This window comes from Enhydra lutris, unplaced genomic scaffold (assembly GCF_002288905.1).
Source record: "Enhydra lutris kenyoni isolate GAN:26980312 unplaced genomic scaffold, ASM228890v2 scaffoldscaffold13, whole genome shotgun sequence".
NCBI classification, from domain to species: domain Eukaryota; kingdom Metazoa; phylum Chordata; class Mammalia; order Carnivora; family Mustelidae; genus Enhydra; species Enhydra lutris.
Window position 1 is genome coordinate 41,487,089 of NW_019154097.1, and position 24,116 is coordinate 41,511,204.

The 24,116-nt window shown below is 44.0% G+C and overlaps 1 protein-coding gene across 1 annotated transcript in view; it reads left to right on the forward strand.

Annotated features, from left to right (window-relative positions):
• The window catches only part of LOC111146247 (S-adenosyl-L-methionine-dependent tRNA 4-demethylwyosine synthase-like), a 204,297-nt gene that overhangs the window by 102,060 nt on the left and 78,121 nt on the right, over positions 1–24,116 (forward strand). Inside the window, exon 12 of the mRNA XM_022501708.1 lies at positions 6,791–6,968. Within this exon, the coding sequence (XP_022357416.1) occupies positions 6,791–6,968 (178 nt within the window). The remainder of the gene's footprint in view (positions 1–6,790; positions 6,969–24,116) is intronic.

A 24,116-nucleotide genomic window follows, 5' to 3' on the forward strand; every position in this document is an offset into this window, starting at 1 on the left:
CTCTCTCTCTCTGCCTGCCTCTCTGCCTACTTGTGATCTGTCAAAAACAAAAAACAGGGGCGCCTGGGTAGCTCAGTGGGTTAAAGCCTCTGCCTTCAGCTCAGGTCATGATCCCGGGGTCCTGGGATCGAGCCCCGCATCGGGCTCTCTGCTCAACGGGGAGCCTGCTTCCTTTTCTCTCTCTCTGCCTGCCTCTCTGCCTACTTGTGATCTCTGTCTGTCAAATAAATAAATAAAATCTTAAAAAAAAAACCAACAAAAAAAACAACAACAAACCACAGTGGGCAAAATTATGAAATTTTAGTATTTCAGAATATTGGTTATGTTTTCTCTCTTTTTGGCAGAATCTAAACCATTCAGATGCATGGTTGTTCATTTTATGGTAGACAGTCATCAGGCAATGAGATTTTGTAACTTCACTCAGTCTTTATCAATGGTTCTAGTCTAAAGTTTTCTCTTTTTTTATGAACCTGAATGCCTCCTGCATTAAGTGAAATCTCTGTGTTCTGTCTTTTCTTCATCCCTAGGGGATAGGGCATAAGTAAAACAGGTCCTGTCCTTTCTGAATGGTGAGCCGCTGGACTCCTCAGTAGAGATGGGTGTGGAGACGTGGCTTAACTCGGGATAGAGTTCCCCACCGAGGCCCTGCAGGAAAGTTCCCCTTTCTCCCACACCACATTAGTTTCCCCACTAGAGCACCGGTGCTCTTACCTTGGGCCCTCGGTGGCTTGAGAAAAGCAAAACAAAATGAGGAATGGAGTATTACTGGTTGCCTTCGTGAGAATTTGGGCTGTACTTTCCTATAGGAGAAGAAAATTCAGTTTGCCTAGTTACCACTGAAATAGGTTCATGAGTACTATAGCTTAGGGTTACTGCTGATGAATTTGGTGTTGGGGTTTGAATGGTAACTCAGTCTCCATTTTAATGGTATTTTATCTGTGGGAATACAGAGTTTAGGTTTAAACAGAGATGTTCTAGGAACATATAGGCAGTTTTCAGAGAATCACAGCCAATTCTTTCCTTCTTAGTTGGTGATATTCTGGATATCCTAAGCTCAGCATCTCTTTAGAGGTTCAGCTTTAACTCATTCATAATTTCCCCTGTTCTGGCGTGGAATCCTTTGGTTTTCAGTGTGCTTTTCTACCTTCTTTCTCCCCGGGTCTGGTTCGGGCGTTTCATGGTTTTGTGTTTGTGGAGAGGACACTTGCCGTGGGTGATGCTGCTTATTCCCTCGGAGGTTCAAGCTTTAGCGAAGGGGCCAGGCTTGAACAGATTTTGAAGATATTCTGATTTTTTTTTTAAATGTTTCCCTTTTGTGCTTGTTCTCAATTCTGAGGGCAGTTATTGTCTCTTCAGTTATTTAATTGAATCATTACAATAGCTTTCTCTCATGACCTTTATTAGCTTTCCCTTCAGACACATGCAGAATTAACTTTATATTGATTACAAGTGGGTCAGAGTTTCAGCGCCGCTCAGCATCTGTTCGGAACGCTGCCTGTCCCCCTAAACGCTCCCACAGCAGGGAGAAAGCGTTCCGGAGTGGAGCTCGGGAGGTTTCCTTCCATCAGGTTCCCACCGGTTCAGCAGTCAAGTCCTTGTCAGGCACGTCCGCAGCGCTGAAGGTGTAGACATGTTTTCTCTTATCTGTAGTTTAACTTAGACGTGAAGTGATGCAGAATGAATGAATAAGGGTCTCCGACAGACGGTTTTCACAAACAGGGTATGCTGAAGTGCGTGTCCAGAAGGGACATGGGGGTGGTGAGCGAGAGAGCACCACCTGCTAATTGTTCCTGAAGGTGATTTATGAGAACCTCACGGTGGAAGTGACTCCATCGAAGACTTAGGTGGCGTTTACCCGGGAGGGTTCTGGGAAGATCTTTGGCCTGGGACTGAATTGTTTATGCAAAGAAAGAATGTTTTATGACTAATTGCCCCACACTTTAGAATTAGGCATGAATGCCCTTTGCTGAGCGATATATCGTGTTAATTTTGTTACTTGGTTTTCTTGCCGTGACAGAAGGGTGACACTTCCGGTATCTCAAGTGTCTGCTTTGGCACCTTTGAGGGAGATAAAGTGGGCTTCCTAGTTAATCTGAGGACCGTAGTGTTTGTCCAGGATCAGGAAGCTGTTCAGGGTAAGGGAAATGTCAGAAACTTGCTTAAGGGAAAAAAAATCAGAATAAGAAAGCAGAGTTTAGTTGTGAAGAAAGGCGTAGGGAAACATGAGAATGGAGAGAGAGAGAGAGTGAGTATATGTGAGAGAGACGGACAGACACTCCCCATGTGAAAAATATTTCTTTAGCTTCGTTACTGAAATGAAGTGTTTGCTGTTCCGTGGTCTCCCTGCTCCGGGGCTTTTTTCTATTAGAAATTTAGAGGATGTCTTGTTTTCTGACCTACTTCCTTGAGGACAGTGAAGGAACCAGGTGACTGAGTCCCTGAGGGCCTTGTTTTGGGAAAGATCACTATAATAGCCTCTGGCAGTGACCATGAAGTGGAAGCGTGCTGTTGTGAAGGAGAGACCCACGGGTTTACATATTCTTCTCAACACTTTACTTTTTGAGAAAATTAAGATAATTTTTAAATCCCAGAATCATTACTCTTTTAGGAGATTTACTTAGGGGACTTTTTTTGGTTTTGGTTTTGGTTTTTGTCGATGTCTAAATGGGCGGGTTGATTTTTTCGTTCAGGCTCTCAGAGACAGTGACAGCTGATCCTTTGCTTTTACGCTTTCCTCCTTCCCCAGCTGCTCCTCGGTCGTGTCCTCTGAGGACCCCTCTTCCTTTCCCTAGACATGTGCGTCTTCTAGCTCCCGGTTCACTTCTCTGTCTGCGCTCACTGCCCTAGCTCAGACCCAGAATAGAAGTACCATCTGTTTGCCAGAATGTTTATTTCCATCCAGTCCGTCCTTCCAGACTCCAGACTTGGACGCTGGACGCTCTTTCACACATAGAGAACAGACACATCAAACTTCACCCTTCTACAATTGAACAGAGGTTGTTCCTGACTTGTGAAACCCGTTACTTAAAGACTTTGTCTCAGGTGGTGGCAGCTCTGTTGCTCTGGCCAAAAGCTTGTAGAAATCATTAATTACCTCTTCTCTCATATCCTTCCTCCAGTCCATTAGAAAGTCCTACTGACTGTAGCCCATTGGTCGATCTCTTCCTGTGGCCTCGGCTGTCACCATCGCAGTAGAAGCTGCCATCATTTCTTGCTGAGGTTATGCAATAGCCTTTTGCCAGAGGAGCCTCTTTGCCCCTTTGTCCTCAGCTTCGCTGCCAGCCCGATCCAAACACGTGGAGGGAAATTTAGGTCATGGCACCTTCCTCCAAACCCTGCAGTGCTCCCTGTGTTTCTCAGGTTGCTTGGACCAGCGTGCTCCCACCCCAGGGCCTTTGCTTTGCCGTCCACTGCCGACAGTGCTCTGTCCTTCCTTACTCTCTTGGCCTGAGCCTCGTCTCTTCAGGTCAGATCTCATCTTCCCGGGGAGCTTCTCCAGACTGCCCTGTCTTCAAGGCAGCTGCCTCTTCTTTGGGTCCTTGACCTTCTTCACCCTGCTCCACCTTTCCTGTTCCACACGCTTCTCTCTTTCTAACATACTAAAGAGGAGCATATCCTGTATGGTAGCCAGTAGCCACATATGGCCCTTTGTATTTTATTTTATTTTATTATTTTTTAAAGATTTTATTTATTCATTTGACAGACAGAGATCACAAGTAGGCAGCAAGGCAGGCAGAGAGAGGAGGAAGCAGGCTCACTGCGGAGCAGATAGTCTAATGCGGGGCTCGATCCCAGGACCCCGAGATCATGACCTGAGCTGAAGGCAGAGGCTTTAACCCACTGAGCCACCCAGGTGCCCCAACCCTTTGTATTTTAATTAGCGAAAATTAAATAACATAAAAAATCTGGTTCATAGTCATTCACAATGACCACATTTTAAGTGCTCAAGAGTCACCTGAGGGGCCGCCTGGGTGGCTCAGTGGGTTAAAGCCTCTGCCTTTGGCTCAGGTCATGGTCTCAGGGTCCTCGGATCGAGCCCCGCATCGGACTCTCTGCTCAGCGGGGAGCCTGCTCCCCCTCCCCCTTTGCCTGTCTCTCTGCCTACTTGTGATCTCTCTCCCTGTCAAATAAATAAATAAAATCTTAAAAAAAATAAGAGGCACGTGTGGCTGGCGGCTGCTGTGTTAGATTGTACAGAGAACATTTACAGCATCTAAGAACATATTACTGGACTACAGTGGTATAGAATTTACAGATTTATTATGTTTGATGTTTACTTTCTTTCTCTCAAAAGAATATAAACTTCATAAAGACAGAGGTTTTTTTCTCTAAATAGAGAAATTACTTATAAAATAATTGACTGTAGTAAAGTTACCTAGAACACTAGTTGACCCATAGTAGGTGATCAATAAATGTATGTTGAGTTGAGTGGAATTACCATTTTATTTGAAATAAAGGATTGAATTTGTTTCATTCACCAAGTAATTATTAAAATAAAAATATTTTAATAATTTTGTTAAATTAAATGTAGCTGCCATTTTTGGAATGCTTATGTGCTGGGCCTGCTGCTGCCCTCGGGATTTATTTCATTGACTTCTTATAGAAGTTGGGTATGGGGGTGCCCGGGTGGTTGAGTTGGTCGGCGTCCAGCTCTTGATTTAGCTGAGGTCATGATCTCAGTGTCATGAGATCGAGCCCTCTGTCGGGCTCTCCATTCAGTATGGGGTCTGCTTGAGATTCTCTCTCTCCCTCTTCCTTTGCCCTCCCCTTGCTTGTGTACTCTCCCTTTCTCTAAATAAACATACATATATTTTTTAAAAGAGGGGTGTCTGTGTGTGTAAAATTCCCAACCGCAGATCAGGGAATGGGTATAGAGAGGCTGAATGGCTGGACCAAGGAACACGAACCAGCTGAGTGGTACAGCCAGAGTTGAGACCGGCTACACAGGATTTCCCACGCTGAGGCTTAGCCAGCACTCAGTTATCTAGTTCCTGCGTCTCAGGTCATCAGTTTTGCAGTTCTGGTTAAATCTGTCTTCTACTTTCTGCTCATTGGGATTTTTAAAAGTGCTTTGGGTAGGTAGTTCCAGTGTCCGGGGAGGGCTGAGGACCTGTGGTGTGTGCCAGCGGTCCCCAAGCTTGATCGCACTGTGGAGTCACCTGGGGAGCTTCCAAAGCCACGGTAGCCCATGCTTCTCCCCCAGGATTGGGATTTAATTGGTCTGTGCTGGGGTCTGGAGTTTGGAAGTGTTCAGATTCCCAGGTGAGTCCAGTGTGCAAGCGCATGTGGGGCCTTCTGGTTTATGCCGTGGTGTTGGACCGTGGCTGCGCATTAGTATCACTTGAAGAATTTTAAAAACTCCCGTAATCCTGGTTTACACCCACCCTGACTGAGTACAGGCAGTGGACCTAGTTTTTGACACTCCTGGTGACTCCGGCGTGTGGCCAAAGGGCAGTTCAGGGTTCTTCATTTTCTGTCCTGTATACTTTTGGACCAACTCCATTTAGTTTCACAATTCAGAATACTTGTGGAGTAAAGGGAGAAACGATGGGTCTAGAAGATGCTTTTCCTTATACTGAGTTCAGCTGCCTCCCCTCATATTTTTATTACCGTAAAATGTATAAAGCACAATGTTTACCAGTGTGGTCATCGTAAAGGGTACGGTTCAGTGTCATTAGGTATTTTCTTGATGTTGTGCAGCTGTGACCACTGTCAATTTTCAGAACTTTGTCATCATCCAGAACAGAAGTTCTGTACCCAAGAAAAAATAACCACTCGTTTCTCCTTCTTCCCAGCCTCTGGTAACCTTCCACTTTCTGTCTGAATTAGCCTATTCTAGGGACCTCAGATTAGTGGAATCATAAGTTCGTCCCTATGTGTTAACTCTTTTCACTTAGCACAGACTCGTCTATGTTGTCACCTGTCAGCATCACATTTCTTTTGCAAGGCTGAGTAATATTTCATTGCACCTTTACACTAAATTTTGTTTATCCACTTAACTATTGGTAAACATTCGAGCTCATTTTCTTAAACCAACATGAAAGAATACAGAGCTAAGCAAATTATGGAAAGTGATGTGTTCCGCATTCCAGATCGTTAGCTAACAGAGTTTGCTTTGCCTGCTCGTATTCCTGTAGTTCAGTTAGGGTTGAACTGAAGGGGATATTCCTGATCTTTCTGATTTACTAATTCTAGCCCTTTCCCCTTGCTCTTGTTTGTATTATTTGGATGGTTTAAAAAATGAATTTGCCTTCTGTAACCAAAGAACCATTAACAAAAATTAAAAATCTTTGGGGCGCCTGGGTGGCTCAGTGGGTTAAGCCGCTGCCTTTGGCTCAGGTCGTGATCTCAGGGTCCTGGGATCGAGCCCTGCATCGGGCTCTCTGCTCGGCGGGGAGCCTGCTTCCCCTTCCCTCTCTCTGCCTTGCCTCTGCCTGCTTGTGATCTCTGTCAAATAAATAAATAAAATCTAAAAAAAAAAATAAAAAAAATTAAAAATCTTTGGGGCACATGTGTGGCTCAGTGGGTGAAGCCTCTGCTTTCGGCTCAGGTCATGATCTCAGGGTCCTGGGATTGAGCCCCACATTGAGCTCTCTGCTCAGCAGGGAGTCTGCTTCCCCTTCTCTCTCCGCCTGCCGCTTTGCCTACTTGTGATCTCTCTGTCAAATAAATAAATAAAATCTTAAAAAAAAAAGAAAAGAAAAATTAAAAATCTTTCATTAAGAAAAGTGAAAGTAATATTCTTTCCCCGTGTTTTCTAGAGCTTGTTCTTTTTCACTGTGTTCTCCAGGAGTACCGGGTGTCAAAGAAGAACGTTTTGAAGAAGGAATGATGGTAAAGCACTGTGCATTGTCCCTAGTGGGAGAACCCATCATGTACCCGGAAATCAACAGGTTTTTGACACTACTCCACGAGTGTAAAATCTCTAGTTTCCTGGTCACAAATGCACAATTCCCTGTGGAAATCAGGTGAGCCATCCAGCTTATTAAGATACTCTGCTAGGATCTGTGTTTGGCAGAAAGGCCTTAATGTATTCATAAAGGGCTTATTGATTACTAATTACATATACATACTGGCTTTTTAGGGGTGAGAGATGGGCCTACTCTTGAAAATTCACTCTATTAAGGAAGATAACATTAGTAAAAAGAATAGAGGCACAAATTAATTGCTGGGGGAATTCAAAAGAGAATGCAGTGTTTTTTCCAGAAGGGTGAAACTTCTCAGAGAAGCCACTGTTTAATTGGAATCTTAAAGGTAGGAAGCTGTAGTTTTTAATAAGAACCTCTTGAGAGAGGTAGGAAGTTAGGGTGTTTGTGATACCATTATGTAAATATAGTTCATCTGGACCACAGAGTGTGCGCAAGAGGCTGGCAGCTGGAAGCCAAGTTGAAAAGGTAGGGGGTAGATTGGAGAGGACTTCAAGCGCTGTTCTTTGGAAAGATCTTGCTTCCTGCAGAGCAGTTTGCTAGCATGGTATAAAACGGGAGAGCCAGAACTCAGGCACCCAGACAGGAGAGTGTTTGTTTAGGTAAGAGTCATGAAGATGGAAGTAAGACAGTGAGAATGAGGAACCCTAAAAAAGACATCATGGAGATGTAGAGATCAGCTTGGCAGACTGCATGGCTCTGAGAGCCCTGCGTGGAAGAGGACCAGTTAATGACTGGAGGGGTTCCAGCCATGTTGACTGCTAGGGTTATGGGGCCCTGGAGCAGTAGAGGATCCAATAAAGAACAGGTTTAACATGTAAGATGTTGAGTTGGTTTGGGTGACTTAGAGGGAAAGCTTTCCAGATGCAGATGACCATCTTCTCTGGCCTGGAAATGACTTGTTTTTTTTTTCATTATACTTGAACTGTGCACGTATTATAACACCAAAAAACATTAAATTTTACTTATTTTCCTGTGCTTTCCCCATAAGACTGAGTTGCTTGAGACCGGTGACCCCTGCTTACTTATCTTCACGTCACTTAGTGTAGTGCCTATGAGTTCTTGGGAGATGGCTAGTGAAATGTTGGGGAAATTTCCACAGAGGAATAAAAGACAGTGATTTTTTAAAATTCAAAGTTGTTTTGTAAATACTGACCAATAAAGTATAACAGGAAAAAAAGGAGAAAATAATTATCAAATTTAAGAAAGACCATATAGGAGTGATTGATGTCAGAGTCATGGAGGCCTGCCTCATTCCCTTTTTCTCTTGCCTTCCATTTACAACTAATCATATACCCATAACCAAACAAAAAAAAAAAGCACCTCTGTACAGCACACCAGGACACCCAAGAGAAGCATTTGTGTGTGCACCCAAAAGTGAGTGGATTGGGCAGTGGAGTGAGGGGGGGCAGCAGAGGCTGCAGGGACGGGTCTGGTAGGGAGCCAGCACCACCCTTCTGGCAGAGGAGGTAGAGGCTGAAAGCGGTTGCTACAGAGCTGGAGAACCTGTTGCTCTCTCTGCGAAACCACAGTGACTTGAGGGCTGGGAGGTGGGGGAGTGAAAGGGAAGGGAGGAAGGCAGACACGGAACTGGAGGAAAGTATGTTTCCTGCTGTCTGCCCCAGGGGATTTAGGGGAAAGTGCCCATGGAGCTCTGGGAACCCCCTACTTGAGGGCCCCGAAAGCCCTAGGTGCTAAACACACCCCACCTTCCACTGTGCTGCCACCCCCCCCCTTTTATTTTAAATGCACAGCTCTCCCAGCCCTAGTGGGGAGTCAGCGCTGGTAAGAGAAACCAAAGACTTGTGCTGCAGCACCACCTTCTGGAAGAGAAGAGGAAGGCTTCCCATCACCAACCTGTTAAAACTATTAGAATCAAACTAAACAAGGCTTTTACATAAATAAGAAAGGTGTCTGCTGCTTTAGATGTGGTGGCAGAGGCACTTTTCATGAAACACTATGAAAAATCATGGTAATATGGTATCACAAAAGGAAAATGACAATTTTCTAGTAACAGATCCACAAAACACGGACCATTGCAATCTGATACATAATTCAAAACTAGCTATTATGATGGACTTCAACAAACTACAGGAAAACTTATGAAGGCAATACTGTGACCTGTGACCTCAGGAATAAAATTAGTGAATAGAAGAAATACTTTAGCAAAGAGATTGAAATTCTAATGAAGAACCAAACAGAAATTCTGGAGCTGGAAAACTCAAAAAATGAAAGGAAGAATGTATTTTGAAAGCATTGGAAATAGATCAGATCAGATGGAAGAGAGAATTCATGAGCTGGAAGATAGGGATCTAGAAATGATTCAGGTGGAAGAGGAGAGAGAACTAAGATGTTAAGAAAGTAAAGAAACCCTGTGAAAACTATTAGACTCCATTAGGAGAGTTATCATTAGATGAATGGGAATTTCCAGAGGGATAAGAGAGAGAGAAAGGAGCAGAGTGCATATTTAAGGAAATAAGAGCTGAGAACTTCTCAAACCTGGGGAGGGAACTGGACAGACAAGTCCACAAAGCTAATAAAACACTTATCTCAATGTGAAAAGACCTTCTTTAAGACACATTATATTGAAACTGTCAAAAGTCAATGGTAAAGAATTTAAAAGGCAACCTGGGGGAAAAAGACAATAACTTACAAAGGAACCTGCATTAGACTTTCAGCAGATTTCTCTGCAGAAACTCTACAGCCTTGTGAAGAGCGGAATGATTTTTTTCAAAATAGTGAAAGATAAAACCTGCCTCCCAAGAATATCTGGCAAAGTTATCCTTCAGATATGAAGTAAAGATAAAGGCTTTCCCAGACAAACCACAACTGAGGGGAGTTCACCACCAATAGACCTGCCTTACAAGATACGTTGCAGGGAGCTCTTCAAGCTGAAATGGGAAGATGAAAATACACAAAATGCTGATTAAGGTGGTAAATGGACAATTAGAAGACTGTAACTCTTTTTTACAATAGTATATTAAACCCTTAATTATAGCATAAAGTTTAAAGGAAAAGTATTAAAAATAATTGTACCTGCTACCACTTGGTAACAAAATCACTGCCTGAAAAGGTAATTTGTCACATCAAAAATACTGAAGAATAACATTCATCATATGGTTTCACTCATATGTGGAATGTAACAGCGCAGAGCTATAGGGGAAGGGAGGGAAAACCCATGAGAGATGCTGAACTCCAGGACCCAAACTTTGGGCTACAGAAGGGCGGGGGTGGGGGGATGGGTAACCGGGTGTTGGGTATTAAGGAGGGCACGTGTTGTGATGAGCACTGGGTACGCAACTAATGAATTGTTGAACACTACCTCAGAAACAAACGGTGTGCTGTATGTTGACTAATTGAACATAATAGTTAAAATAAATACTGGAGTATCAAAAGGATGGAATTATAGGCAAATCAAGATAAATGGCTATCTGCAGAAAAAATGGCTATTTCATCTAGAGGTGTTTTTTGTAGTCCTCATGGTAACCACTAGGCAAAAAATGTAGAGCATAGACAGGGAAACATAAAGAAGAGGGGAGACTGAGCAAATCACCATGGAAACCACCAACTTACAAAGGTAGAAACAGAACGAAAAAGAAACAGTGGGAAAGCAAAAGATAAAATGGCACTAGTAAATCATTACATATCAATAACTGCCCAGAATTGAACCCAGCAATCAAGGGCTCAGAGTGGCTGAATGGATTTCAAACAACAGCAACAAAAACCACACAGGACTCCGCTATATGCTGAAGACACCAGCAGGCACAAAGTAAAAGGGTGGAAGGTGACCATCCAGGCGGTGGGAATCAAAAGAAGGTAGGTGGGGCATCCCTCTCTCCAAGTCGAAAAGGGTCACGGGGACAAGGAAGGCCATCACACAATGGTAAGTGAATCTGCACGTCAAGAAGATAGAACACTTGTGTGTACAGTTCCAGCGCCCAAGCACCAAGTACATTAGACAAATACTAAGAGATCTTGAGGTACAACTCAATAATGCAATGACAATAAAGGACCCAGATACCCTATCTCAGCAGTGGATGGATCAGGAAGTTGATAAGGAAACCCCGGAATTGAACCACACTTCAGAGCAAACAGACTTCACGGACATATGTGGAACATTCCAAAGTAAGTCAAGAACTTGGTTGGTTTAGCAACAAAAAACAACCTGATCAGAAAATGAGCAGAAGAACTAAATAGGCATTTTTGCAAAGAGGACATCAAAATGGTCAACAGGTGCATGAAAAATTCACAACATCACACATTGTCAGGGTGATGCAAATCGAAAGCTCAGTGAGGTACCACCTCACACTTGTTAAAATGACCATCACTGAGAAGACGAGACAACAGGTGCTGGTGAGGATGTGGTGACAATGGAACCTTTATACTTTGTTGATGGGAATGTGAGTTGGTGCAGCCACCATGGAAAAGAATGTGGAGGAATATGGAAGTTTCTCAAAAAATTAAAAATAGATCTACCATATGATCCAGCAACTCCACTTCTGGATATATACCCAAAGGAAATGAAAACAGGATTTTGATGAGATAAGTATTTTGATGTTTATTGCAGCATCATTCACAATAGCCAAGCTATGGAGACACCCAACTGCCCATCAACAGATGAACGGATAAAAACCGTGTGGTACATATACACCACGAAATATTGACCGATAAGAAAGGAGGATATCCTGCCATTTGCAACAACTTGGATGGACCTCGAGCACGTTATGGTATGCAAGTCAGAGAAAGACAAGTACTGTGTGATACCATTTATGTGCGGAATCTCAAAAAGTTAAAAAAAAAAAAAAGTAAGTGATGGTTACCAGGGAATGATGGAGGGTGTAAGATTGGTGATGTTTAAGGGTACAAACTTGTAACAAGTAGTAACTAAGCCATAGAGACCTACTGGATAGTATAACGAATAGAGATAATAATAGTGTACTAAATTACGTAATGTTATAAATGTTACTCTGACAATCATATGACAGTATACAAATGTAACGCGTTATACACCTTAAACTTACAGTGTCACATGCTCAATTTATTCAATAAAGAAGACATTATTGTTTGTAAAAAGAATGATCATACACAGGCATGCACAAAGTGAGTTTAAAATTCTAGCACCCTACGACGTCAGAGTTGGATAAAATTGACTAATGGGCAGTACTAAGAAAACCAGTGACATTGTCACAAGGATAGCCGAAACAATACTTTCTAAAGTCGTATAAAAAGGTAAAGTTAAAAGGGAAATGTTTTTAAAATGTCAATGTATAAATTTTGTGTGGGTTACCATTCCTTTTTAAACATTTTTTAGGTTTAAAACCCCTGGGTTTTCAGATGGCTCATGAGGGAGGAGTTGATATAGGTGTTGGGATTTATATACACACAACAAAAAGGGAGTTTATCCCAAATCTGAGGCGTATATATGTAAAAAGAATCAATCTGCTAGAAGTGGGATGTAGGTAATTCTCTGCAAAATGGTAACCAGAGAAGAAGGTTCATTGTTTGCGCGCACAGCATCCTTGCGAGTGGTCACGGACTGAAGGTTACGGGGCGGTGCATAAGCTGTGTGCTTGAGTGTGTCCAGCAAAATGCCTGCACATCATGAATGTTCAGAAAGTGTTCTTGGGTCTCTCTTCCCCACTCTTGGTGGTGAGCCTCATCTCGGAGCCCGGGGATCGCGGTACAACAGTGTCCACGCTAGTCTTGACTGCCATTGGTGAAAAATGGGACACAAATGCGTTGATTAAACCAGTTGTTTAGTGTGGGCCCTGGTAAACTGGGAGGGAGGCAAGGAGGAAGTGAAGCAGCAGGGGCAGGGGCATGAGAAGTCAGCAGATTTCTCGGATGTTGAACATAAGAGTTTTTAGGAAACGGAAGGGTGTACCCTGTGAGTAATAAGAAAGAAAGCGTGCTCAGAGAAGGAAAGTTCCTTTGTGTGGATTTGGAAAGCGTTCTTGAAGCTCCTGGATCAAGGGTGCTGGGGTCCAGGGGTGTGCGTCCCTTCTTTAGTTGTCCTTACTGGGCGAAGGAGAGAATGTGTGGGAAGGAGCCGTTTTAGGTTTGGAGCTCAAAGAGTTGGCGTATCTTGGTTATTTATTGAAATACCAGTGTGGACGGACGGAGGCAAAACCCAAAGCTGAGATCCACAGTTATGGCTGGGCTCTGCCATACTACTGCTAGGATCCGAGAAGAATTTCTGTTAACAACACCCTAGCAGAGATGGATTGAAGAGCTTGACGTTCGCGTCTACCTTTCTCTAATGCACAGCAGTCCTGCTGATGTGGCTGTGACGTGCATGCCCGGCGTTAGGGGCCCGAAACATGAGGTGACTGTCCTACCCCTACTCTTCCCCAGAGTGATGTGTGACAAGTTCAGAAAAAGAAGAGCACTGAGATTTGACATACCAGATACTAAGATGTGTTAATACTGAGTGTTAACTAAGTGTTACAACTAATATTGTAACTAAGTATTAACTAAGTGTTACAACTAGTATTGTGACTAAGTATTAACTAAGTGTTACAACTAGTATTGTGACTAAGTATTAACTAAGTGTTACAACTAGTATTGTGACTAAGTATTGATACTCAGTATTTGAAACTACGAGCTTCAGATACTCTGGGCTATAGAGCAGTGAAAGAAAACAGGCCCGAGGCGTCCCTACTTTTCAACTGATACTTTCCTGACCCGAGGGCCTCTCTGAGTTGAGCCACGTGCCGTCTTGTCCCTTCAACCCCCTGGCCCAGGAGAGAGCGGGAGGAGGACTACTTCTGAGTCCAGATCGTACTGTTCTAGTCCTGTGAGTTGGGAGGAATCCAAATGCCGGTCGTCTCGGGTATCTTCGTTTCTTCAGGACCACGAGGCTGTAGACTCACCGACGTGACTTTGGGAAGTTACCGGTGGTGTTGGTAGTGCCACTTCCTTACAGCGGGTCAGCTCAGACAGCCGCGCCGGCGAGCGAACCCCTCGCAGCCGTTTTATCACTGGGCGCGCCCTGGGCAATAATGACGCGCTCCGGTGATCGGCGGTTTACTAAGTTGTTTTTTTAATTAAAATTTTCCCCTAAGTTATTGCAGTGTCACCCACACTTTATACCTTCTAAGGAGGTTCTTGACTTTGTCCGTTGGCCTTCCCTCGGCCCACACGCAGGTGTAGTTCAGGCTCCTTCCCTTTTCGTGACGCTTTTCCTTGAGAGAATTTCATTCCGCCCTCCGGCTCCGATTTGCGTGGCCTGGTGCGGGCAGCTCTCCCACCGAGGGCAGTTGTACAGGGCGCGGCCCTCGAGGATGTGGACAGACGCTCACACCTTGGGCAGTGGAGAAGGCTGTTAGCCTCTGCAGCCTTGTGATTTTGCTAACACGGGCTTTTATCATGTAAGACACTTGTATGAATAGTGGGACTGGGAGTGACTGGACCATGAAAGCCTTTTCTCTTGAGGAAAGGCCCTCTTAATTCCACCAAAGCAAGTGGTTTTCTAGTGGTGTTGTTAGCGGGCATGCATCTTGTCAGTTACCTTTTCTTACGGTCACTCATCTTAAAACCGAATCACTCAACGTAACCACCATTTATTTAGCTCATAATTCTGGGTGCGCTGGCTTTGCTGGTCTGTGTTGTTCCTGGGCCGGTTGGCGGATCGCCGGGCTGGCTGGTCTATGCGGCCGTGGCTGGGACCGCTCGCCTCTATTCGTGTAGCTTCTTACCTTCCGGTAAGCTTGTCTGAACATCCTCACATGGGGGCAGGGTTTCGAGAGCCGCGCAAGAGGGTGAGCTTCATGCCCAAGCGTCTCGTGAGCCTCTGCTCGGGTCATCCCCGCTCACTTCCATTGGCCAAAGCAAGTCCCAACTGAGAGGGCACCCCTAGCTGCGGGGCAAGGGGACATGGATATAGGGAGAGGAGGAATTTAGGGCCGTGTTTGTCGTCCAGTGTATGGCACAACGGGCTGTAGTGGTCAAGGAGGTTAACCTTGAACCACTGGGATTCCCTATTTTTTTAGGAACTCAGTTGAAAAAAAAAAAAAAAAGATAATTTTATGGGTTGGCTGGAGAGGCCCAAAGGTTTCAGATTGGCAGTTGGTCAGAAGTAGGTTTTATTTGTCCTGAACCATGTTTAAAAGCTTTTTGTTTGTGTTTTTAGGGCAACACTTAACATCCAGAGATTTTGCATAAAATCTGAATTTCTGACTTTTGGAAGACAGTCTGGGAAAAATTGTTAGAAGCCAAGGAAAAAGTGCTGCTTTGCCAATACCAGAACACTTCACTCCTAGCTGGTTTTATCACTCACGGCCCTCTGACACCGGATGTGTGGGGTTCTCCACACCCGCAGCTTTCCGGTTCTCCGCGGACACCAGCTGGGGCCGGGCAGACTGCGTAGCTTAGGGCCTCAGTCTGATAAGAGTGCCGCACTTCCGGCACCGGGCGCAGTCCCATATCGCACCGGTTCTTCTGACCGGCGAGCTATAGATCGGGGCTTCCCATGACTCCTTCCTCAAGCTCAGTGATGTGCTAGAACTGCTCACAGAAATCAGGGAAAACCGTTTATGACTATTATTGGTTTATTATAAAGTATACAGATCAGGAATAGCCACATGGAAGAGATCAAGGGACCCGCTATGGGGGGCACTACACTTCCATCCCATCTCCAGGCACAGTAACCCCCTGTCTTACCCCCCCCAACACCCAGTACCTCAGTGTGTTCACCAGCCGGAAGCATTTGGAACCCCATCATGTTTACATAGACAGGATTGAGTCAGTCTTTCTCAGTTGGTGATTAGCTCAGCCTCCAGCCTGTCTCCCTCCCTGGAGGTTGGGGGTGGATCTGAAAGTTCCAACCCTATAATCACGTGGTTGGTTCTTCTGGCTGTCAGCCCCATCCTGAAGCTGTCTAGGGGCCCAGCAGGAGTCACCTCATTAGTAAAGTAAATCTTTATGGTTGAAGGGGGCTAGTATGGATAACAAAAGATGCTTCTCTCACCTCTGTCACTCGGGAAATGCCAAGGGTTTTAGGAACTCTGTGCCAGGCACGAAGCATAAGGAAGCATATCTGGGCATTATAGCAAGTTTCAGCAAAGTATTGAACTCGTATAGACACCAGGTAATGGTTATTCCTTTGAAGAAGCTGTGGTTTTCAGTTTGCCAGACTGTTCCCCGTTTTGTTGTCTCCGCCATAAGGCTGAGTGTCACTGGCCACTTGTCAGAGGAGTTGCACGGTTCATTCTCTCATTGCAGAGAAATTTCGGTCACCGTTTCTAACAAATACAAAACCATGGAAGGTACCACATGGTCAAGGAAAATGGAAGCATGTCACTTTGCGTACGGAAAGAATATTCTTGGGTGTTTCATATGCAGTTTGCGTTTTGGTGTCCAAAGAACTTTCTCCTATAAAAGTGGCTTGCCTGACTCACACTCTCTCCTTGGCTCCGGTAGACAAGTGGGTTTAGGACCCTTGTAATTCTGTACAGGCAGAGTTTGCACTCAGCCCTGCGGTCAGAGAGGTCCATCACACCGTCGTTCTGCTAGCGCACGCCACGTTACCCCTTCTCAGATTGCCCTGGGCTGTGATGCCAGTGCCCTGCAGTGAGACACCTTGTTAAAGCAGACCTCGGGAGGTCCTCGTGTTGTGCGGTGATGAAGCTGTTGGGAGTGATGTTCTGCAACACGGAGTAGCTTCTTCTCTGAGGATTCTCCGAGAACTGACTGATTTGTTCTTCCTTGGACATTTGAAACCTATGACCGTGTCTCTCTTTTCATGAGTGTTTTAGGGTTTAGAGTCTCCTTATAGACTTTGTGTAGCTCTTATGGACGGACATACTCTTAGTTTCATCTTGAGTCCCCATTTTTTTCATTATTTTCTTATCTGTTTTATGTTATTTTTAAGTCTACACTTAAAATCTGATTTTTCTTTTCTGGTAAATATTGTTGATGCACAGCTGTCTGTGTGCCAGCAGCTGATCCCAAGAAGACAGAACTGTGTTCCATATCGAGCTGGGGCACGATGAGCGCTTAACTCCCAGACCTCGCTGCCTCCACCGGATTTGTCCCTTTGCTCATTTACTGTTGAGCACTGAAGCCGCGTGTGAACTGCATGCTCTTTGTTTTGCTTCTCCCATCAGTATTTCTGTGATTTTGTTTGCTGTATGTTTTGTTTTTAGTTTTTGCTAAGACATTTACCGTATGTGTCAGAGAACCTCTATAAATTGGATAGCTCTTCCCATACTAGATGCTTAGTGAATGTTTGAAGAAATGCATGAATTTTAATAAAAATAGTTTTTGTGTATTTTTTAGCTCAAATAGTTTTCTTGTATTTTTTAGGTTACAGAAAATAGCTTCCAATTAAATGAGGATTATAAATAATCACCTGATCCTTTGAGTAGAAGCTTTTCTCCCCCTCCCAGCCTGTTTTGTTTGTAGTAAATATGTTAAGTTTAAAATATAGTCTTCTCTTGTGTCTGTGAATTGATAGAGTACCTTTCAGAAATACACTGGTCTAGGGGTGCCTGGGTGGCTCAGTCGGTGAAGTGTCTGCCTTCGGCTCAGGTCATGATCTCAGGGTCCTGGGATCGAGCCCCACGTTGGGCTCTCTGCTCAGCGGGGAGCCTGCTTCCCCCTCTCCCTCTACCCCTTCCCCCACTCATGCTCTCCTTTTTTCTAATAAATAAATAAGATCGTTAAAAAAAATAAATATGCAGGTCTAGATAGGCTAAAAAAGAGGAAATAGAGTCAGGTGTTAAGAGCTGGGCTCTGGTCTAGAAGAGATCTGGTTTGAATCCTAACTGAATCTCTTGCTGTCTTAGTGACACTGAGAAAATAACTTCTCAGGGCCCAGCTTCCTAACCTGTGAACGGATTTTATAATCATGACCATCTTATAGTGGCATTGTGAGTATACGAGATCATACATGAAAACACTTAGAAGTTTCACTTTTGGAAAGGTAGGCTAAGTAGTAATTTGGTCAAAGCGTACTTTAAAACAGGCGTCATTACTCGAGATAAGGTAGATGTTTCTTAATAAAATTTTAAACCCACTGGGAACATAAAAGAATTTAACAATTTAAAACTCGTATACACAATAACATGATCTCAATATTGAAAGAACTATGAGAGATGGTAGGTTTTTAATATAATTCTCTCAAACTGTTAAAAGAAGCAAATTAAAATCAATAGCAGTAGTGAAGATTTGAACAACTAAAGCAACAAATTTAGCCTGTGTTACAGAAATTGAGCATTGGAGCCAGAAACTTTGGCATATAATTTTTTTGAGAGCATGGAATTTGCTTGCAGACCAATCATCTAATGGCCATATGCTGGGCATTATAGCAAGTTTCAGCAAAGTATTGAACAAAGTATAGAGCATGATACCTGAACATCCTGGAATCACACTATAAATCAACACGGAGAGATTAATAGAATATTCTAGTATGTTTGTAATTTATCAGTTACTTCTGATGGGTTCACGAAGTCACAGTGGATGTCGAAAATACTGTGATGGGTAGTGAGGGGAATAGAAGCGAAGCTTACGGGATAGATGTCAGCTGGATTAACAGAGTACAGAACCTGCTGCTCTGCAAAAGCAGTGAGAACACTAGCAAACATGGTCAGAATCAACTTTTTCTTAGCCAAAGACACACAACAGTCTGAGGAGCATTTATTCTAGAAAAATGGTTGAATCCCAATGGGGACATTAAGTCTTGTGATGCGTTAATATGTCCTGTTTCGTGTCCTAAGCTTCGTGTTGTCTTAATATGTCCTAGTCCATCCCCACTGCCCCAGCGCTGCAGTAGCCTAAACCCGATAGCTTGTAGCCCCAGGAAACACCAGCGAGGGGGTGCGGAACCGAGCACGGCTCCTTCAGAGTCCCGTCCGCAGAGAACCGTCGTTCCGCGGGTTCTGAGGCCGTTGCCTGGAAGCCCATGCACAGGGCTTGTCTTTATTGAAGTCACTCATCCTGTGCAGGGAAGAAGCTGTTCTCGGGGGGCGTGGGAGGGTTTCTTGTTGGGGCCAGTTATCAGCAGCCGTTCAGCTCCGCAGCCGCCTGAAGCAGTGGTTGTGGTTGGGGCGAGCAAGACGCCGATTGAAGAGATTAAAGGAAAAGCTGGGGAATGAGATATTCATAGGGAACTTTGAAAAGCTCCTGTGTGTTCCTGGGAAGCTAGAAGCCGGGCCTGCCAGGGAGACGTGACAAGGCTTTACGCTCTCACCCCCGCCTGATGCTGAAGTCTGAAGCAAACCGAGGCAGGGTTGTCAGCTGTCCGCCTCCACTTGCCCCGACACACACAAGCCTCGGCGGAGGCGGGAGCCTTCCTGGTTGAGGCGCTTAGGGCTGTTTCTGGCCGGCCACTAGCAGACTACTAAGCTAACCAAGCAGGCTGAACACAAGGAAGGATTCCAGAACTTACCAGAGAAGTTCAGTAACAACGAAAACAGCGACAAACGAATAAAAAACAGCAGCCCTGCGTTGGGAGGTATCTGATGCCCAGAGTCGTGCGTGATATTATATAAAATGTTAAATGTTTGTTTAAAAAATCATGAAATAGACCAAGAAGTGAGTGTGGTGGCCCATACACAGGGAAGAAAACAGCTAATCGAAAATGTCTTCTTTCTTTTTCTTTTTAAAGATTCCACATACAGGTAAGTTTGTGCAGCATTTGTCTTTCCGTATTTGGCTCATCTCACTTTGCATAATGTCCTCCAGGTTCATCCGTCATGTTGCAAATGACAGAATTTCCTTTTTCCTCATGGCTGAATAATGTGGCATTTTCTTTATCCGTTCATCCGGTGATAGACACTTGTCCATGTCTGAGCTGTTGTGAATAACGCTGCAGTGCACGTGGGGATGCAGATATCTTTTCAAGATACTGATTTCGTTCTTTTGGATAAACACCCAGAAGTGGGACTGCTGCATCATATGGTAGTTCTGTTTCTCGTGTTTTTGAGGAGCCTCCATAGTGACTGTACCAATTTACATTCCCACCAGCAGTGCACAGGGTTCCCTTTCCTCTGTGCGTCCTCATCGCTCGTGTCATCTCTTGTCTTCTCGAGAAGAGCCATTCCCCACGGGGCTGGTACTTGGATTGACATCTCCTTGCTTATGAGCGACGTTGAGGTCCTTTTCAAGCACCTGTTGGCCACTCGCATGTCTTCTTTGGAAAAATGTCCGTGCTAGTCCTTTGCCCATTTTTAAATATCAGATTAGGTTTTTTGCTTTTCAGTTGTAGGAGTTCCTTACATATTTTGGATATGAAACCTGTTCAGACATATGATTTGCGGAGATTTTCTTCCATTCTGGAGGTTGCCTCTCTGACTTTGTTGTGCAGAAGCTCTTTAATTTGGTGCAGTTCACTTGTTCGTTTTGTTGTTGTTGTTGTTGCCTGCACTTTTGGTGTCCTATCCAAAACCTGTTGCCAAGACCAAGGTGAAAGACCTTTTCCCTGTGTTTTCTTCTAGGAATTTTACAGTTTGGGGTCTTTTATTTAAGTCTTTACTCCATTTTGACTTAGCTTTTGTGAGTGATGCAGGGATCCAGTTTTCCCAGCACCATTTGGTGAAGAGACTGCCCTTTCCACATAGAGTGATCTTGGCTCCCTCGTTGTTGACTATATATACACATGGGTTTATCTCGGGATTCCTGATTCTGTTCCATTTGTCTGTTTGCTTTAATGTCATTCATGTTTTCATGTGAGTGTTAACATCATACTTTTTTATTACTGTATTTCTGTGCTGTAGTTTCAGATCAGCAGGAAGTACAATGCTTCCTGCTTTGTTCTTTTTTTTTCATTAGGATTGCTCTGGCTATTTGGAGTCTTTTGTGGTTCTGTAGGAAATTTAGGATTGTTTTTTCTCTTTCTGTGAAAAGGGTCATTGGAATTTAGTAGGGATTGCCCTGAATCTATAGATGGCTTTGGGTGTTAACAGTCATTTTCATTATCACCATATTAATTCTTCTGATCCATGAACATGGGATATCTTCCCATTTATTTGTGTTTTCAACTTACTTGATCAATGTGGAGAAGTTCTTGAAACTAATACAACAATACACTTTCTAAGGCTCCATTCCTAGAAGATGATTCAGTCTTGAGAGAGGCCCCGGAACGTGAGTTTGCAGGTGCCTCTGATACGGGTGGTCCTGACCACACTTGGAGAAACACTGCTGTGAGGCTTTCCTTGACAAAGGGCCAGCCAGTACTGTCTGTGAACTGACCGTCTGAGGCAGGCGTTGAGGTGCGGGGCTGGGGGAGCAGGCTCTGGGGTCCCATCTCAGCTTGGGTGTCAGTATTGATACTTGTGGATTCTCAAACAAGCTACTTAGCCTTTTGAGTCTCAGTTTCATCGTGTCTAAAGTTGGTAGAAGTAGCGACTACCGTGTTGTTTTACTGTGAAGGTTTCATGAACTAAAGAGAAGGGTGAAGCACAGAGCACCCAGCACCTGACGAATACTCGGTAAATCCTTCCCCTTCGTCGTCCTCCTCTTCTCCTCTTGCATAATTCGGCCGCAACTAACAGCCCAGATTCTGGTTTTAATGCTGTCGATGTTTGGACCACTTTGGTTATTTTTTTTTTAATGTTTTGTTCAGTAGGAACGTCAAACTTACTCTCTAAGCTGTTTGATTTCTTGCAAACTTAAATCTCTACCTTTTTTCCTTGCTGTAGAGATTGTTTCTCATTCTACCTTCCAAGCCAGTGGCCTGCTAATCTCTATGGAAAGGCAAAAAAGGAAGAGGGATTTTTATGTCCAGTTGTCAGCGCATTTGTATTTATGATTGTTCTTAATTCAGATTTAAATGAGCAGGATGAAGGATCGTCACAATAATCTTACCAAGATTCACTGGGTATTTTCACTGGGGATGGGGTTTAGGATTGTATTTCCCTTTTATTTTATTGTCCTTTTTAATTGTTCTCAGCAGCATTGTCACAAATTATTATCATTATTTTAAGGTTATAGCATTCTCTTGCATTTTGGGAACAAAAACGATGCAATCTCTGTATAGAATGGTGATGGATAAATGGCCGTGCCAAGAACCTCTTGCTTGTCCTGGGGAATAGAGGCCAATCCGAGGCAGATGTAAGATCCTTGAGGCTCAGAATATTTCTCCAAGGTACTTTTCATGTTTTGAGTCCCTTAGGAATAAGCCCTGTAATTCCCAGGGACTTTAACTCCTCTTCATGCTTCCTCGGCTCTTTGGTAAGAGATGTACAAACTTCCTTGATCATAGCATCTCAGATTTTAGTACCGACTAAAATTTCTTACTGGTACTGTTAGTGTCCAGGGCTTCCTTTTTTGCAAGTGAAGGAAGTTTGTAAAATAACTGTGGCCTTTGGAATTTACTGTTCATAATCCTAAGTAGTTACGAAGGCGTAGTGAAAGGTCACGCTGGTTCCCACTTTGCATTAGGCAGCTTTATGACAAAGTCCTGTAAGTATCAGATAATGATAGCCAGCAGTATCCGTTAAAACAGTCTCTTCTACTTCTATTTTCTGTACGACATAAAGTCCAGTTAAGGTAGCATAGCTTGTCTGTTATTAAGGAGGCCCCCAGCAAGAGGGGTGATGAGACCGAATGTGCCATTAACAGGATGCTCCTGTTTTTCGTTTTCAGTAATTGATGTCCTTTGCTCAGTCGTGACACAGGGTTGAACTTTTAAGGATTCCCTTTGTATGCCAGTGTTGGAGACGGATTAAAGCAATGAGTCTGTCAGTATTTTAATCACTTCTTAACTTTGGTCAGAGAGTCTCCACTCTTAATAACTTTGGGTTTAGACCCTTCTGATTTTTCCATATGTCACTAACCAGATCATTACAAGCGTTGGTTTGGCCTGCATGCCCTAAAAAGTTAGGTTAGCTCAAGTCAACAATACCGAGTAAAAAGTAGCTTCACGGACCTGCCTGCGTGGCTGGGTTAAAAGAAATACGGTTCTTGCCCTTCGAGGTCTTAACAGTCAGAGACTGATTAGGCTGATACTGATAGATACAAAAACATAAACCACTTCGGTGGTGAATTTTATGGCATGTGAATTATATTTCAGTTTTTAAAAGTGCATAGACTTTGAAGCAAAAAATGCATAAATAAATTCTGGGGGTAAATACAAATTCTGGAAAGCTAATAGTGAAGAATTTGGTCAAAGCATTATTAAAGGGAAATGTCTTCCTAGTTGCAAATTTATCGAAGAAGATGAATTATGACACTCTTTTGTTTTTTGTTTTTAATTTATTAGAAAGAGAGAGAGCGAGAGCACAAGAGGGGGCGGTCAGAGGGCGAAGCAGACTCCTCACTGAGTGGGGAGCCCCATGTGGGGCTTGATCCCGGAACTCTGGGATCATGACCTAAGCCGAAGGCAGATGCCTAACCAACTGAGCCACCCAGGAGCCCCTATGGGACCCATTTGAAGGGAGAACAGGAAGGTTTTGGAAAGCATGCAGTCTGGACTTTAACTACCAAGTGGACTAGATAAGAATGAATGACTTTAACGAAATGAGTCCGTGATGTGGAGTAGTGGAGGGTGAGTGGTGGTCAGGAGACTGATCAAGAAGGCACAGAAGCCTAACCTGCCGCACACATTCTTCTTGGGGGTATGGTCCTTTATAAGGCTTGGTTGCTCTTTTAGCTTCACACTGCTTAGAGCTCCCTGACTAGTCGGTCATTGTTCGCTTCCACAAGGCTGAACTTTAAACCCACTCTGGCTCTCCAAGGCACAGGTGAGGCTCAAAAAAGGTTTGAGCTTTTTGGGTTGTTTCTCGGTCCTTCGAAAACTTCTTCCTCAGTGAATTGAGGATGGGAGGTGGCCTGTCAGCACAGACCCCACACGGCTGCGGCGCTTCCGCCGTATGAAGCTTGAGCGGCGGAGTTCACGGCGAAACCCAAGTCTGAGACCCCTTCTGATTGCCCTGGGCTCATGGTGCCTGACCTGAAGCTAGATCTCATTTTGTTTGTTTTCCACTAAAAGCTAGTGTTTGAAGAGGGGCCAATTTTAAGTGATTGAACGCTTTCAGTTTCTTAAGAATGGCGTCCGGTCATTGTTAGACATAATCAACTGACAGCCCATCCTGCCACATTATGAAAATCGTTTCTTCAGTCCTTTGGGAGAGGCAGAAGCCTGTAGACCTGTGCGATGTTTTATTACCCCATCTCCTGTAGGCTGTAAATTCTACATCATGAAAAGCCTGATACAGGCATAATTTTTCCCGTTTTTTGTTTTTTTAAATT